We start from the raw sequence: 17,291 nt of genomic DNA, 5'->3' as shown, positions 1-17,291 counted from the left end.
ACTCGGTCTCGACAAAACTATCACATTATATTAAGAAATGAAGAAAATACCATTGGAAGAGTTGTTCTTAAATGAAGTTTGATCAAGTCTCAATTAAAAATAAAAATTGAACCATTGAACCGGTTCGGAATTGTAGATTTCATAATTGGACCGATTCTGGTTCACTTGATTCATAAACCGCGAATCGTTGAGACTTTAGACCGGCCATCGGAGCCTAACAACTTCCCAATCCCGCGCCAAATCCTAGGTTTTCTATACAAACGGTCAAACCCCGATTGGGAATTTGCATTTTTGCACAGCAAGGGATTGGAGTGTCCTTGTGGGGAAATGGCGGATGGCTGCAATCGAAGAATCGAAGTGCGGAGTCTTTCCGGTGAGACAACCGCCGCTTCCGTTTCGCCGGACCTGACTGTTCAACAACTCAAGCTCATTCTCAAGCAGAACTTTACACCCGCAGCTTCTTCCCCCAATTTCCATCTCTTTTTCAAGGCAATTTCATCATTCCTGCACCCCTATTGCCCACCTTCCATGCTCATTTCTGCATTCATATGCTAATATTTCCCCGTATGCTTGGTGTATAGGATGAAAATGGCATAGTTAACCCAAAAGAAAAAGCATATTTTTGCAGCCTCCGTACAAAATGCATATATTTTGTTAGAGTAAACTTTAGTTTAAATCCTCAATGGTTGTGATTCCATCCTAATATATTTTTTTTCAATATAAATTCAATCATTAACCTTTCAAATCTACTTACGTTTCTACCACTTCGAATAAGATGTAAGTTTTTTTTTTTTTTTTGTTCCTTTCATGTGAGATGGCCAACTATCTTCATGGAAAGTTTTCCATGATTGCAAAGGAAAGAACACTGAAAACCTTATTTGAAATAATGATAATTAAATTGCCACTGAAAAAACAAATATTATGGACTGAATCACCGCTGGCCAAAACAATGAGGATGAAAAGTAAAATTCACTATAATTTGTTAGGTGAAAGCATGTTTTTTTTTTTTTTTTTTTTAATAATTTTATCACTCTACATTAAGAAGTTTGAATCTTTACATATCAACCTACACACACACACACACACATTCATGTATTTGGTATAGTGCAAGTTTTATGGTTATTTATAATTAGATTACTTCATTATTTAATTTATTTTACTTCGTTTTATTTAATGTTTTGTGTGGGGGATGGAGAGAGAGTCTTGGTACTGTTTGGAAATTATCATTCTCATTGTGGACTGTGGAGTCATATTCTTATGAATTTCACTTTCTTCTCCCTTGCATTGTTTGGATTAGGGGATGAAAATGGCAGTAGAGAATAAGCTAGGCAGCTATTCAATTGGTGATGGTGATTTTTTGGTTCTTGTTCCTTTTGCAAAGAAGGATAGACAGCAGACTGAGCAATCTGCTACATCCCCAGCTATGACAAGATTTGCAACTTCAAAACAATCTGAGTCAACGTGGCGTGATGTGGTGGAAGACCTATCAGTTTTGCGCAGCACAATTAGCAATAAAACTCAAAACGATATTGAGTTAGAGTCAGTTAATTCTGAAAATAGACAAGCACAAAATGTCAATGTTTCTTCCAGTGGTACTTCACAGAGAAAACGCAAGTTAAAATCTGTATCTAATAAGACAGAACAACCTACAGATGAGCTCATATTTGACATACTGCAGTCACCTAGCAGTAGTATAGACGAACAGGCATCTAAATTTGTCATGGTTTTAGATTCAGTTAATTGCTTATTTGATCCAAGTTCAGGGAACTGCATATGTAATGAAGCTCGCAGACAGAACACTGAGATGAATCCGCGGTCAACAAAAAGCAATTTGTGCTTGTGCCCATCATGGTTGAAAAGTAAAATGAAATTATTTTCTTTCATAAATATATATTCTGCTGTTATTCAACTTCAGCATGGAAAAGTTACCTTGTGTTCTCTGAAGCAAGCACTTGATCAACTTGGTAAATTTGGATTTCGAGCCAGTATAACAGATGTTGAGCATCTCTCTGACCTCTGTCCTCAGGTACTTGTTTTGTTGGGTTATGGTGGCTATTTTGAGTTTTGACAATTTGGTTGCTGTTATACTACTTTAAGTAGATATATATCTAAGTTCACTATTTATTTCAAAAGTTATTTTAAAGCATTAGGTTAATCTTCTGTTATGCTATGAGATACAACGTAGGTTCATTAAAATAACTTCACATTGCTCCAGTACATACTTTCTTATTTGCTTTACAGGTTTTATGTATTGTAGATAATTCTAAAGGGGCAATAACTTCTACCAATGCTATTATGATTGTCAAAACTTCAACTGAACAGAAAGATCAGCATGAGAGTAAGCTTATTGCTCCCCTCATGTAGATCTTACCTCCATATAAATTGCTTCAATATTGAGTGATTCCTTTGGCAATGAACCAATTGGTTTTCTCAGTTGCTAAAAAACGTATCCTGCCCTCAAAGATTGTCAATTCAATGAAGAAAAGGCAAGAGTGCTTCAAAACAAGTCTTTTGAAGGTCATAAGATCATTAATGGTATGTCTGTTTATTCTGGAACCTTTTATTTGAAGTAACTATTGGTGTCCTTGGATATTACTTATTAATTTACAGTTACCATGAAGCTCAATAATCTGCTAAAATCTGTTGTCTTTTCTTGTCTGCATTTCCTTGTAGAATGACTTGGAAAGTAATGTTCTTGGCTTTTCTATCACATGACTTACATTATAACATTCCTGTCTCTAGTTGTTGATTTTGGGGTTCTTTTTCCTTGTGTTTATTTGCCTCCTTTATTCTGATTTCTTCCTATTAAGAGTCCTACATTGAAAATATAAGAGAGAACATATGGGTTTATAAGGTCATGAGTTAGACTAGCTAATTGATTGGATTTAACCTTTTAGTGTGGTTTGGCCATGTGCATTATAGCCTAGTTTAGTGACCTTGACCCAATCTTAGATTATAACACTTCCTTATTTGGCTTCTGAGACCCAATTCTCTATCATCTCATATTGTTGCCAATGCTTTAGAAAGAAATATAAAGGTATTAAAATAAATTTAGGGTGTGTTTGGTTCATGGGTCTACACACTAGGAATGTGAATAATATCATAGTTAGTGTTTGATTGACAACTTTTTAGAACAAAACTACAGGATTTGATTACCCCTTCAATTAAAAACCCCATTCCTTAATTAAAAACGGGTATCATTCCATCTTATTGGTAATCTGGTTTTTAAGTTTGGATTAGTGCTTTTAGATTTTTGTTTTGATTTTTTTTGTTCATATTGGTGCTTTGGATGTCATTATATTAGGATCAATTGCCTTGATTTTTTGTTTTTGTATTTTTAAAACCTTTATTCCCATTATAGGGTCATACATAACCATACATCAATATTGGTAATCATTCCAATTTCACCCTACTACCAAACATGCAAAATACTTTCACCAAAACCCATTACCATTACCAAGTATTTGATTCCCATTCCAATTCCGATTCCCATGTGCCAACCAAACACACCCTTATTGTGCAACAAATGGAACATAAAACCTTCCAAATTATTTGAAGCAATCTTCCAGAACTTTGAGAGGGAACTCTTGCAGGTGCTCTACATAGTCGATAGATAAACAACATCTTTGACATGTTAAAACTGCAAAAACTAAAAAGCTTTTCCTCTCTACTAAGAGGCATCTGTATTTTGATTTTACTCTTTTGAAATCTGATTTATGGTTTGTTTTGGATGTACTTTGCCCTATTCGATATAGCCTTTGATCTTAGCAGAAAAATCTTCTTTTTGTATCCACAGTTTTAGTAACATTTCAGTCCTCATAAATAACAAAACTATCATCATGCAGTTTGAAGATGGCAACAAGTTTTCCAAGTTCTCCTTGGAAGATTTCCTTCAATATGTAAAGCAGTGCAATGATGTTGCAAGTGGGAGCAAACTGAAAACAGAGAGGTCTCATTCCTTTGAAGCGCTTTGTCATGTAGGGCTCATTCTGTACTCTCTTCTTTGCTTTACTTTCTCAGACTCTGGGTGCAGGAAAAAACATATTTGTTACTGCATTACTATTACCTACATCATTCCAGCATCTGGTGTTGGGTAAAGGTTCTATTTTAAATATCAATGCTATTGATTTTTCTTTTCCTATTACTTTCTATGCATTTCAGAGATTCACATGGATATTAAATTACCGTTTAACAGGATTTAAATGCTTAGTATCAATTATGCTTGCTCATACCTTTTCTCCCTCTAAAATTTGACCTTCCTGATAGGGCCTTTTTCTTAACTTGTGATGGTAGTAAAAGCTAGCACACCATATCCACATCTTTTATGTAATGTGTTTTCTCCTTCCAAGATCTTGGGGATGCATCTGTGTGAAGAGTGTAATGATTACTACCTACTTTTTATTTATTTATTAATATTTTTTTTATTGTTGTGTTTTAAAGTTGTAGTAATCTTTTTGTTAAACAATAAACTCAACTGTATATTTCTATATGTTCTGTGTATCAATGTACAAGGAAGTATAGAGCTATTTATATTAGACAAGAACTAATCCTAGCCATAGGTTTCAAATACCTAAAATTAAGGCTAAGAGAGATCCTCTCAACTAACACCCTATTTCTCTAACACTTTTGACTATGTGCACTTTGTTGAATTATTTCTGGTGCTATTGTTACATAATCATTCTGATCTTTTATGATCCGTCACTAACCTAATTCTGATTCCCTGAATAATAATTTTGCCAATGACTGCTTTGACATGAAGGACACAAACCCCTTGCTTCCTATCGAAATGTTGGAACATCTTAGAAGAGGCATTGGATCTAAAGGACAGGTTTTACTTGTTCTCCACTTTTTCCTGTTTCTTTTTCCTATTTGCATTATGTTGTATTATCTATTTGACGAGAGTATTTCTTTTTTCTTTTCTTCTCTTTGGGTGATAGTTTATAGATCTCTCTGGACCTTGTAATCAGTAGCTAGTATCTACTTTATATGGATGATGGTCCTGAGTGCTATACATTCCTATTGCAGGTTGTTCATGTTGAAGAGATAAATGCTCGGAATGCTAAGTATGTTGAGATTCCAAACGTGCTTTCAGAATGTACTAAGTCTGCACTAGAAAATATTGGAGTAACCAGGTTATATAGTCACCAGGTAAGTCACTATCCTTAAAGTATAAATTTTCCCTACAGCAGAGATAGTTTTTATTTTTATTTTTATTTTTCATGCATCTTTTAATTACTGCAATATATATATATATATATATATATATATATATATATATATATATATATATATATATATATTTATTTATTTATTTATAGGCTGAGTCAGTTCAGGCATCTCTAGCTGGCAAAGATGTAGTTGTGGCGACCATGACATCCAGCGGAAAATCTCTTTGCTACAACCTTCCTGTTCTTGAAGCATTATCTCAGAATTTGTCAGCATGTGCACTTTACCTCTTTCCAACTAAGGTTATTGCCTTTGCAGTGTCTTTCTTAAGTGGTTAACTGATCATGACTTTATTAGAAGGTTGAGACTTTTGTGGTTGCAGGCTCTTGCACAAGATCAGCTGAGAGCTTTATTAACTATGACGAATGAGTTTGATCATAACCTAAACATTGGTGTATATGATGGAGACACTTCTCAGACAGATAGGATGTGGCTACGTGAAAATGCTAGACTGGTATTTCAGTAAGTTTTAATTTTTAGGTAGCAGAACATTTTTGTTCTTTATTCTCACCATCTTCTTTTAAGTCTCTAGGTCTAATCATCCAAATCTCTTCCTCCATTTACGTGCAGTTGATTACAAATCCAGATATGTTACATGTGTCTATCTTGCCATTTCATGGACAGTTTAGGCGGATTTTGTCTAATCTAAGGTGAAATTTTATGCACATTTATCTCTTAATACTTTTCCATGCAAATGAAGTTTTGACTCCTTTCCTCCTGGAATGCTTCTTTAACTCTTCAAAAAATATTTGGTCAGTTTAAGACTTTGAAGTATAGTTGTTTCTATTATTAATTACTTATTATTTTATTATAATAATTAATATTTAATTTGTCCTCTTTTAATTTAGGTTTATTATTATAGATGAAGCTCATGCTTATAAGGGTGCTTTTGGATGTCATACTGCTCTTATTTTGAGAAGGCTTCAACGAATCTGCTCTCATGGTAATCATCCATTTTAGTTTACATAATTTTTCAGTTCCTTTTATTCTATGGGTTTCCAATTAATTTGAAACCCATCCATTGATGAATTCTCATGCAGTTTATGGTAGCAATCCTTCTTTTGTATTTTCTACTGCCACTTCTGCAAACCCTGTTGATCATGCTAAGGTACTAATTCATTTAACTGTTCATTATAAATTTGTTAATGTCTCAGTATTGTCACTGATTGCTAGGATTTTCATAGTTCATTGGTACAGTGGTCAGTTTCATATTCTAATCTTGAATTTTCAACTTTTTGGGGTGATTCATCCAGAAGTAGGAAAATCAATTTTACGGGAAGATACATCTAATACTTGTGTTTACGGGTGAATTACATTTTTGTATTTGAATAAAATAAACTTGTAACAGGGGCAGTTGCATTTGTGCAAACAATTTTATACTCTCCCGCTGACTGTTCATATTGTTAAGCATTTAAAATGTTATTTATGTATAGGAACTTGCAAATTTGCCGGCACTAGAGTTGATTCAGAATGATGGCAGCCCTTCTGGTCCTAAACATTTTGTGCTTTGGAATCCTCCTTTGTGTCTGAGAACGGTGCAGCCCTTACAAATGTTCTGTTAATCCACTTTCCATTGGTAATTTTATTGAGTAGTCTCACTTTTGGCACTTGCCCATTAATAGATTTCAAAGAGAAGTAGGAAGGGCACAGATGCTAACAAATCTACTGATAGAAGTAAGGTTGCAGGAAGATCGAGGTAATTTCTTTCTTGACTAAATTCCTTTTGTTGTACACTTCTTTAAATGGCTTTACATTTTAAATTTCCATACTAAAAAAAAAAAAGACCAAGAAAATCATGTTAGCTTAGGCAAAATCCACATGCAAATAAAGATGGTATATGAATATGAACTTTCTAAAAGAATTGATGATATGCTTAATGATCATAATCAAAAGAGTTGGAGTACGAGCAAGGAATTTGGAAATGAAGTAACTGGAGTTTTTCATTTTGAATAAGGTAGTTTGGCATATAAAATTTGTATAAGTGGAAGTTTAGAACTATACTGAAAACATTAGTGTTGCTGTTATGTTTTCAACTTCTGGAAAGTAAAGTTATGACCAACCATGTTATAGTTGAGGGAACTTGTTTTAGAAGTGAACCAAGTATCTTTACTCTTTGTAACTAAAGTCAGATAAATTTGTTCTTAACAAAAACCTTGTTTTTAAAAATATTTTAAGTCTTTGACACTGTAGTTGGTAGATTTCTTTACAGTTGGAAAAATTGTGATTTTAAGTCACATTAGAATATAATACCAGAACATGGAATTATAGAAGTGTGTGTATATTTTTCAAGTCCTGGAATGATATCATGCCATTAGTCTACTCATGCAATTGGTGATGAATAACCCTTTGGTAGATGCATAAATACTTCTAAATTGTTTTTCTCTTCTAAAGAAACCCTTTATCTCTAACAATTTATAGTCATTGTGCAGTCCTATCATGGAGGTATCATACATTTTTGCTGAAATGGTGCAGCACAGTCTTCGTTGTATTGCATTTTGCAAAACACGCAAACTTTGTGAGCTTGTCTTAAGCTACACGTAGGTGAAATAATCTTAAATTCATTACATTCACTTGGTTTTTATATAAGGAACATAACATATTTTTGGATGCCTGGCTATCATAAGACGTGAGATACTTCAGGAAGCAGCACCTCACTTAGTTGATGCTATCTGTGCCTATCGAGCAGGCTATGTAGCTGAGGTTTGCACTGTTAACTACTATGATTTAATCTTTCTTTTAAAGTAAACTTGTCACCATAAGCATCAAAACTACTTAATAAGTCTTTAATTAATAGATGAGAAAATGGCATTTTTGGTCCCTAAGATATACCAGCAGTACTTAATCTTGAGTTATAGCCGTGTGCATCTTTGATTCCCCAGTTATGACCGAAGTGGCAGTTTTAGTCCCTCATTGATTGAATCATCTAACAATGTTAAACCTAGAGGGCATTAATCTAAAACGTTGCAGTCAATGTTGGCCAATCATCAAAGCTCAATATAAGGGTGTCAAATCAATTTTCAAGTTCCACACCCACCACCACAAGGGCCCAGTCCATTTCTGCCCGTTCATCTGAGCCCAAGGTTTGACCATGAAGCTGTTGGGAGGTAGCATTCTAATCTGCCCATAAATTGCAGAAGAAGTTTGCAGCTGTAGAAGCTGAGCGCAAGTTGTCGTTAGTGAAGCCAGGGTCAGGGGAGTGTGGAGCAGCATCTGTTGACTGCCAGAGAAAGCAGTGACCAGAAATGAGCAGGTCTGCAACAGCACACCATTTACCGGAAGCAGTAATTATAATTGGCTTAATAATTAAAATGGTCAGATAGGTTTTGGTTTTTGGATATATTGAAATTTTAGGGAACTAAATTAAATTAAATTAAAGTGGGTTACCTCTGGTGGAATTGAAAGATCTCTTGCTGTGTAAAATGGCGCTTTGAATTCCATCCTGTTGTTGTAACAGCGAGTTGTCGCACCACCGAGATGACAACTGACCAGACAAGACCAACGGTGACGGTGCCGATCACCTTTTCCTTAAATGTTTCTGGACAACTCAAAGTCCCGCCAGTAGGTTCCCCTGCTTCAGACTCTTGACATTACTCAAAAGCGCCGCTTTCTCAGCTATCTCTGCCGGTTCTGCTTCTCCTTTCTCTGCCACCAACTGCGGCAGAAGAGAGGCTACTAGAGCTGCCTTAGTTCCAGTTCCGTATAAGCTCAGCTGTCCCGAAAACCTCAATTTCTCGCCATACCACTTCGAGACACGGATGTAGAATGGCTTCACCATTTTCAAGTATTTTTGCATCATTTCTTTCGAAAATTTCTTCTCTTTTGCAAGTGAACTTGAGCTCGAATTCTTGTCTTCTGCGCTGCCTTGCCATTGTTGGCCTTTTTTGAACTGTTATCCCTCATAAAGAGGGATTTAATATTCATCTCTTCGACCTTGGAAGGGTTGTTAGATGAAGGTAGATTAATTGTGTTCTAATGGATGAATAAGCGCAGCTATTAATCACGGAGAAGATACAGGAAATAAGAAAGCTCATTCCTGGAGTCCAGGTGGTTAGAAGATGAAGAAGGAGCTGAAATGACACTTTTAACCTTGCTTGTTTAGGGTTTCTAAGAGTTGGCATCCATTTTTATTGGAAACCTAACGTTAGGGACTAAAAACGTCACTTCGGTCATAACTGAGGGATCAAAGATGTACACGGCTATAACTCAGGGATTAAGTGTGTACAACGGGTATATCTCAGGGACCAAAAATGCCATTTACCCTTAATAGATTATGATTAAACTTTCTATTATCAGCTTCATTTTCTATTCCACACTTCTTATTAGCTAATAGCTACCATAGTAGCTTTCAATAAATTAAATTTGAAATGTCCCCTCCCCCCGCCCTTTGTTTTGTCCTTTCATCTGCTGTATTATTATTGTTCAGAAAGTTGCATTGTTGGCAAATTTCATAAGAAAAGCGTCATCATTTTCACCCAATTAATGAATCGTGCACATATATATGTTTATGTACATAAATAACCTAAGGAACGATCTTCCAATGATATGGGGACCCAAAAGCTTGAGCCCCCCAGAGTGTATGTTCATGTTTGCCAGTGAATGTTTAGCATAACTAGGATGCATCTTCATGGCAATTTATATCGTGCACCAGGGCACGCATTGCATTGTGCGCCCTGGTGCAAAACGACGTCGTTTCTGAATTTTTTTTTTTTTTTTTGGAAATTTTGCTATCCTGTGTCGGATTTTAATTTTCTTTAAAAAAAATCTCATGTTAAAAAATGTACATAATTGTATACTAGAATGTACATAATTGTATAAAAGAATGTACATAATTGTATAACAAAATACACATATTTTTTTTTGAAAAGATAATACACATAATCTAACATAATACATAATACACATAAACTCTTAACATAATACACATAAATTTCCTGTTTCGGATGTACATAATTGTAAAAAAAAAATGTACATAATTGTATACCATAATGTACATAATCGTGTCAACTCCCTACATAACTTACCAAAACGACGTCGTTTTGGGAGGCGCGGGGCGCACAGTGCTATGTGCGCCGTGGTGCAGGGTATAACGATTGCATCTTCATCAGTATAATATTCATTGCCTTTTAAGTGAATATTAATTGCATTAAAAGTGAATGTTCATTTCTTGATGATTACTTGTGAATAATATTCACAAAGGCTCACATAGCTGTGTGATTGTGTGAACCAGTGTTTATAGAGTACCAATTTTATTTGTCCGGCATATTTATTACTCCTTCCAAGCGAAAATGGTTTTCCTGTTTAGTTTAGACATATAAAGGGGGGGGGGGGGGGGGTAGGTACATATTTCCCCCCCTTTGCCCATAAAAAGTAGATGACTTTTGAATTTTTTTGGGAGGTATCATAAAGGAAATGTAGACAACCTTTTTGTAATGGAGGGAGCACAATTTTTCCCCTTTCTTCTCCTAAAAGTCAAGCCTGTGTTCAAAGAACTATTTGGACTCTTTTGTTTGTCGTATTCATATATTAAAAAAATAGACAAGAGGGGTTTGAATTCTAATCACGCTACTTAATCCAAACTTTCCTTATTTAACCCCTATACATTTTATTTAAAAAATAAATAAAATAGATCTTGTATGTGTACTGATTATATCCAGTTATCTACTGTGTCAACATTGATTACATTTACTATGCCCATATTAGTTTTTCATTTAAAATGGATGGTTTGACATCAGTTACCTGATGGAGCAGGATAGGAGAAGGATTGAGCGTGACTTTTTTAGCGGTAATATATGTGGTATTGCTGCCACAAATGCTCTTGAATTGGGAATTGATGTTGGACACATTGATGTGACTCTACATCTAGGCTTTCCGGGTAGTATATCTAGGTAAAAGCTCAGTTTCTTTTTTTTGCTCTGGTCCATATTACTGTATTATCTTAGTGTACTTGTTACCTCTCTGCCTTTTGCATTTAGTCTATGGCAACAAGCTGGAAGATCAGGGAGAAGGGGGAAGCCTTCAATTGCTATATATGTTGCTTTTGAAGGGCCTTTGGATCAATATTTCATGAAGTTCCCAAACAAACTGTTCAGGAGTCCAATTGAGTGTTGTCATGTTGATGCTAATAACCAACAGGTTTTTCTCCTTAGGTCTTACTGTTTTCTTTTCTATTTATCTCATGCCTTACTTGATTAATACTCTTATTAGGAAATGACATAATTTCTTGAATGCCTTAATCTCTACAGGTGCTTGAACAGCATCTGACATGTGCTGCTTTTGAACACCCACTGAGCTTGCAACATGACAAGAAGTATTTTGGTCCTGGATTTGAAGCTGCAGTAATGACACTAAAAAATAAAGGATATCTGAATACTGATGTGTCACGTGATTCTAGTGCTAGAATTTGGAGCTATATTGGGCATGAGGTATAGTTTTAATCTCCTTTTGCTACTCAGTTGAATTATTGATACTATTGCGCAATTTCAAGCTATTTCATTTTATTGTTCTCATTTTTCTTTTCAGAAAATGCCTTCAAATGCTGTAAGTGTTCGAGCAATTGAAACTGAGCGATACAAAGTCATTGACAAGCAAAAGAATGAACTTCTAGAAGAAATTGAAGAGAGTAGGGCATTCTTCCAGGTAAAAGAGTTGCAAACTTTTAGTTAGGGCTTACTTCAGTGGTGACATTTTTTCCCTTGTTTCCTTGACATATTATTTTGTCCTCTTGAACAGGCTAATATGCTTAATAAACTGCCCTGGACCATTGATAATTTATGGACCATTTACTACTTTCAAGAGTTCAAGCTCATTTAAGACTTCAAATATATGCAATATGTAATATATCCCCATTAAAGACAACTTCATACAATTTTTTTAAGATAAAAGAAAGAAATAATTGTATGGTTTCTTTAGTAATATGGAGGAAGTTGGTTAATATTCCTCCAACCTAATGCCATCAAATATTGGTCTTTGTCCTTTCCCTTATTTTCACATTATCATTTCCACTGTATTTGTTTTTTATAGGTTTATGAAGGGGCCGTTTATATGAATCAAGGAAGGACCTATCTTGTAAAGGACTTGGATTTATCAAGTAAAATTGCTTGGTGCCAGCAAGCAGACTTGAAATATTACACAAAAACTCGTGACTACACTGATATTCATATCACTGGGGGTAACATTGTAAGCAAAAATCAAGGCATAATTGCGTTTGCACTACTTTTTTAGTCATATGTCTTGGAAGTTTTTTATTTTTATTTTTTTGCAAAGTTCAATTCTCATCTCATTCTACATTTGGTGTATATTGGTGTTGGTTTCCATGTGCTAGACTCTAAGATGGAGAATTACCTTTCATTAAAATAAATGCATGCTTAGCACCAAAATCAAACTGAACAGCTCAATTTTTTGCAATCACAGTACAAAGAAAATGAAAATTGCAGATTGACACAACTGTTTGCAAATATCCACCAAACTTTACAGCTATTTTCACCATTCTTGCCATCACAATAGCCACTGCCATCAATGCATAATTTCATAATTTCTTGATCTGGTCCATTATTTTGAGTTTACTATGTGGAAGATTTAGAGGTTAGGTGTTGGTCTTGGGCAAATGTCACCCATTAAACATGAGGCTGTGGGTTCAAGCTACAATGACAGCCGCTTTGAAACAGAGTTAAGGTTGTGTATGCCTTCCTTCCCTAAACCTTGCAAGATGATGGATCCTTGCAAGCTCTTTGTAGCTTTGAAAAGATTGGGAACAGGATAGTGGTAGGAACTTCATTTTGAGGTTTAGGTTGGAGGTTTAAATTGTCCAATAGATACTTTCTTCTTACAAAATCTAGTCAGTTCATCACTCAATATCAAATTAAAAACGGGTGGACTTTAACCTTAAGCACTATGCACAGCCTCAAACAAAATATCATCCCATTTCTACTTTGTTTTATATCTTCAAACTATTCCATGTTTCGTTAAACCATTTCTTTGTTAAAAACTAAAATTAAAAATGCATACATACATATCCCCATTCCAAGATCTGATTGAAATATTCTTTACAATTATTCATGCTAATTATTTGTGCTTGCTTTCTGCTAAATATGCTTTTATTTACTGGAATTTTTAGAATTTCAGTTATGCTGTTAAATTCACTATGGGGTTTATATTGTTCTTTCCTTTGATGACTACTGAACAATATATTACCTGATGTCAGTGAAGTGAAGCTAACCTATTGGCTCTTTTACTGCTATTAGGCTTATCCAGCAAGGAATTCTAATATCCAGTTTGCAAGAACAACTGCCCAAGCACAATTTTGCAGAGTAACCACTACTTGGTTTGGTTTTCGACGAATATGGAAAAAAAGCAACCAAGTTTTTGACACCATTGAACTGTCACTTCCAAACTACTCTTATGAATCCCAGGTGAATGCTAATAGACAGATGGTCTGCTCTAGTTTTTGTGTGTTATCCTTGTTATCACTCTCTGGTTAATTTTTATAGATATTCTCATTTTCATGCACAAAACAGGCTGTCTGGGTTCCAGTCTCTGAGACAATAAAGAAAACAGTCGAGGCCTTAAATTACTCATTTCGAGGAGGTTTACATGCTGCGTGTCATGCCATTCTTAATGTAGTTCCTTTGTGAGTTTCTGACAGTTGAAATTTCCGAGGATGAAATCTATAGAGTTCAGTAAAGAGATTAAAGATGTTTAATACAAATATAACTTAGTGGTTCATTTCTCTCATTACTTCATGACCTTTTCTCGTGTAGGTATATAATTTGCAATACATCTGACATAGCTTCAGAGTGTGTAAACCCTTATGATGCACGTTATGCTCCAGAAAGAATTTTACTTTATGATCCACGTCCTGGTGGAACTGGGATTGCGGCCCAGGTCAGTTAAACTTTTAGATTATGAATATTCTATATTTCTGTTCACTCATATTTGTTCCTTTTTCAACTCAACACTTTGTTAAAAGGAATTTGGAAGTTTAGAAACAAGAAAAAATAAAATAAAATAAAATATAACATTCAGTGATTCCTCATACATGGGGTTCACTGATGAATATGACTATGGTACTTGTTCTTATAATGGTTTCCTTATGGCGGTATAAACACTGAGGCACAAAAATTTATACTGGAATTGTGCGTTGGGCTCACCATGTATGAAAATATGATATCTTGAGAGTTAACACCCGGCCTAGTTTACATCCAAATCATCTCATATTCTTCCGACCATGTTAAGTTAGAAAACCACATGTTTTAAATACACTGCTGTTCTTGCATCCGTTTTAAATTATTTTGTGCGATGCAACTATGCAAGAAGTACTAGTGGTATTAAATTGCAAAAAGTACAGTGATCTTATAGTAAATTGTTGACATGTTGTGCAAAAACATTTTTCGTCTTACACAGGTTCAACCCTTATTCACCGAGCTTTTAACTGCTGCCTTAGAACTTCTCACATCATGCCATTGCTCCAGTGATGCCGGTTGTCCTAATTGTATACAAGTCAGTTTTAACCAACAGTTCAGATCGAATGAATTTCTATCCTTCCATATTCCATGGCATGATTTCTTCATCCCAGTCCAACATTTGTTTAACTTTTTGTGTTTATGGCGTGTTTCAGAATCTTGCTTGTCAAGAATATAACGAGGTTCTCCACAAGGACGCAGCCATAATGATAATCGAGGTAGGACTGATAATCGATACATTCACATTTTCCTGAAGTCTCTGCAAACTGTTTGTGCTTGGCATTGTGTTTATGCAGGGTGTTATTGAAGCAGAAAAACTCCGCGATTAGTTATATACTGTACAAGTGTTTTGCTGCATCAACAAAAAAGAGTTTGTTTATCTGCCTAATCAAATTTGCTGGATGCGGTTGAAATGCAGTTAGCTCATCCCCATTCCCCAAGTATGTTCGAATCTTAATCGTTATTCTAGTTACCGTTTTCGATGATTTCTCCATGGTTATTCCATACAATGAAAATACTAGGTTATAACGTTTCTCATACATATTTTGGTGATTAAAGAGAAAATTGTCAAATACCTTGTGGTTTGATCACAGAGATGTTATTGTAAAATATAGAGATACTATTATCTGAAATTTGTAAAACGCAGCACACAGAAATATTAAAATAACAGTTATAACACAAGAAGTTTGTTAACGCAATTCGGAAAACCTAATTTGTTAGGCACCTTCTCACGCTGAGAAAATGCCTAAATCCACTATAAGCACTAGGAGTGTGATTCCTAATTTGTTTGGGATTTTGACTTATCCTTCTACTTTTCACTTGCTCTCCTTTTTGACTTGGACTGAAATTCTTTTTTGCCAACAGTTTTGACAAAAATTTTAAGTTAGCATTATCATTCCAACAGAAGGTTATAAGTTCGAATTTCATTTCAATCAAGGATGTTTGTCTATCATAGCTTTCACAATGAAATCAGGGAGATTAGACATAAAATTAGATCAAATCTGGTTAATGTTAAACTCAATGACAAAAAGTGAAAAAAATGCAATAATGAAAAAATAATAATTAAAATTAACTTGTTTTATTTTTATAATTGATATAAAGCCATCCCTATAATGGTTTTTGGGGTGATTTTTTAGAAAACAAGGATGATATAGAGGAGAGAGAAGAAATGAGATGCATGAGAATGAGTTTTTGGTTAAAAATGTAGGGCCTGCATGGAAAAAAAGCTGCACAACACTCTTGTGTTCAACGCAACTTGCGCTAAAAATCGTAATTATTCTTTCAAGAGGTTGAATCCCAACCTTATGCTTGTTGGTGAGACTCGATCCCTGGTTATTCTTCTAACTTTTTATTTCTATGACCAGTTGAGCTACCAGACTTAAAAATCATAATTATTGAGAATGCTTTAAGAGCCTCCCATTAGGGGATTTAGGAATGGAATTTTTGGTCGGAAATGTGGGTCTCATCAGCTTTTTGATCAGTGCTGTTTCTGCGCAATTGCGTAGAACTTACGTGTTAAGCAGTATTTTTTTTTTTAAAAACAATGCTTAGTAGGATAGTAATAATAAAAAAAAATTAAAATTAAAATACACATGACATCCTAATCAGTAAAAATTTGTTGGTAACCTGCTAAAAATGCTAATTGTACTTTTTTTCCAAGTTCATGAATCAATTTGGAGTATATTCGAGTTCGATAATGTTGGTTTTATGACTTTTTGGGCAGTCAACGGCAGGCCAACACTACCGTTTAGAATAACGAGAAAATAGGAAAATATAAGAGAAATATATGGCGAAAATATAGGAATATTGTACTGAAGAGTATTGCTAATGAATACTGAAAGTCCTCCCCCTCTCATCTATTTGATGGGTCTATTTATACATATTTTGGGCCTAGAGCCCTGTAAGGAATAAGAATTCTAGACTGCCTCATATTGGGAGTCTTAGTTACATTGGGAATAATAAAACCAAATTCTATTATATAAGAAATAATGAGTCCAGTTCTAATTATATTGGATTAATAAGCTCAATCCTTAGCGAACTCTTGAGTTGTTCCGTACTGAGTATCCTTCTTGGGCTTCCTTGATCCAGTTGCTTTCTTGGGCCGGTCCATATGGCCCAGGCCTAGTGTATAATCCATCATCCAGTCCCCCTCTTTCGTGAGATTTCGTGGAGTCGATGTCTCGGAAAAGTATCTCACTTTACGATCCATTAATAATAATAATAATAATAATAATAATAATAATAATAATAATAATAATAGAATGATGAGAACACCATTATGTACAGGAAACAATTAAAAGGCTCCAGTGTCAATAGCTGTTGTTTATCCATGTACGCATGTGCAGGTTATGCATATATATTAGTGCGTCTATAACTCTATATACTGTTTTATTCTCATGTGTGTCCACGGAAGTCACAGCTAAGCAAAGAAGATCCCTCCATAGTCAAGTCTTGCTTGTCTATTAGATTAAGACCATCAAAAGCTTGAATACTTGGCAGCCTCCTGACTTTCATGTAACCCTACAGTTAGAATCTCTTATATGCTGGTCATAGCCTAGTTCAAAACAGTTTTTCTCTCCTTTATCCTTTGTATAAAAACCAGAAGTT

The 17,291-nt window shown here is 34.8% G+C and overlaps 1 protein-coding gene across 1 annotated transcript; it reads left to right on the top strand.

Annotated features, from left to right (window-relative positions):
• Positions 1–203: 203 nt before the first annotated feature.
• Positions 204–15,316, top strand: LOC109162832 (uncharacterized ATP-dependent helicase YprA). The gene is made up of 27 exons (XM_019311531.1): positions 204–489; positions 1,298–2,026; positions 2,242–2,338; positions 2,435–2,535; positions 3,846–3,977; positions 4,760–4,828; positions 5,026–5,148; positions 5,319–5,468; positions 5,549–5,680; positions 5,797–5,876; positions 6,075–6,169; positions 6,267–6,334; positions 6,660–6,761; positions 6,849–6,922; positions 7,656–7,763; positions 7,851–7,926; positions 10,975–11,111; positions 11,199–11,358; positions 11,469–11,648; positions 11,746–11,862; positions 12,247–12,402; positions 13,467–13,634; positions 13,740–13,852; positions 13,983–14,106; positions 14,626–14,721; positions 14,840–14,902; positions 14,981–15,316. The coding sequence occupies exons 1-27, from the start codon at positions 328–330 to the stop codon at positions 15,011–15,013; spliced, it is 3,645 nt and encodes a 1,214-aa protein (XP_019167076.1). The 5' UTR covers positions 204–327; the 3' UTR covers positions 15,014–15,316.
• Positions 15,317–17,291: the final 1,975 nt, after the last annotated feature.

This window comes from Ipomoea nil, unplaced genomic scaffold (genome assembly GCF_001879475.1).
Source record: "Ipomoea nil cultivar Tokyo-kokei standard unplaced genomic scaffold, Asagao_1.1 scaffold2957, whole genome shotgun sequence".
NCBI classification, from domain to species: Eukaryota; Viridiplantae; Streptophyta; class Magnoliopsida; order Solanales; family Convolvulaceae; genus Ipomoea; species Ipomoea nil.
Note: the sequence above shows the minus strand (reverse complement) of the source record. Positions and strands in the feature narration are given on the sequence as shown.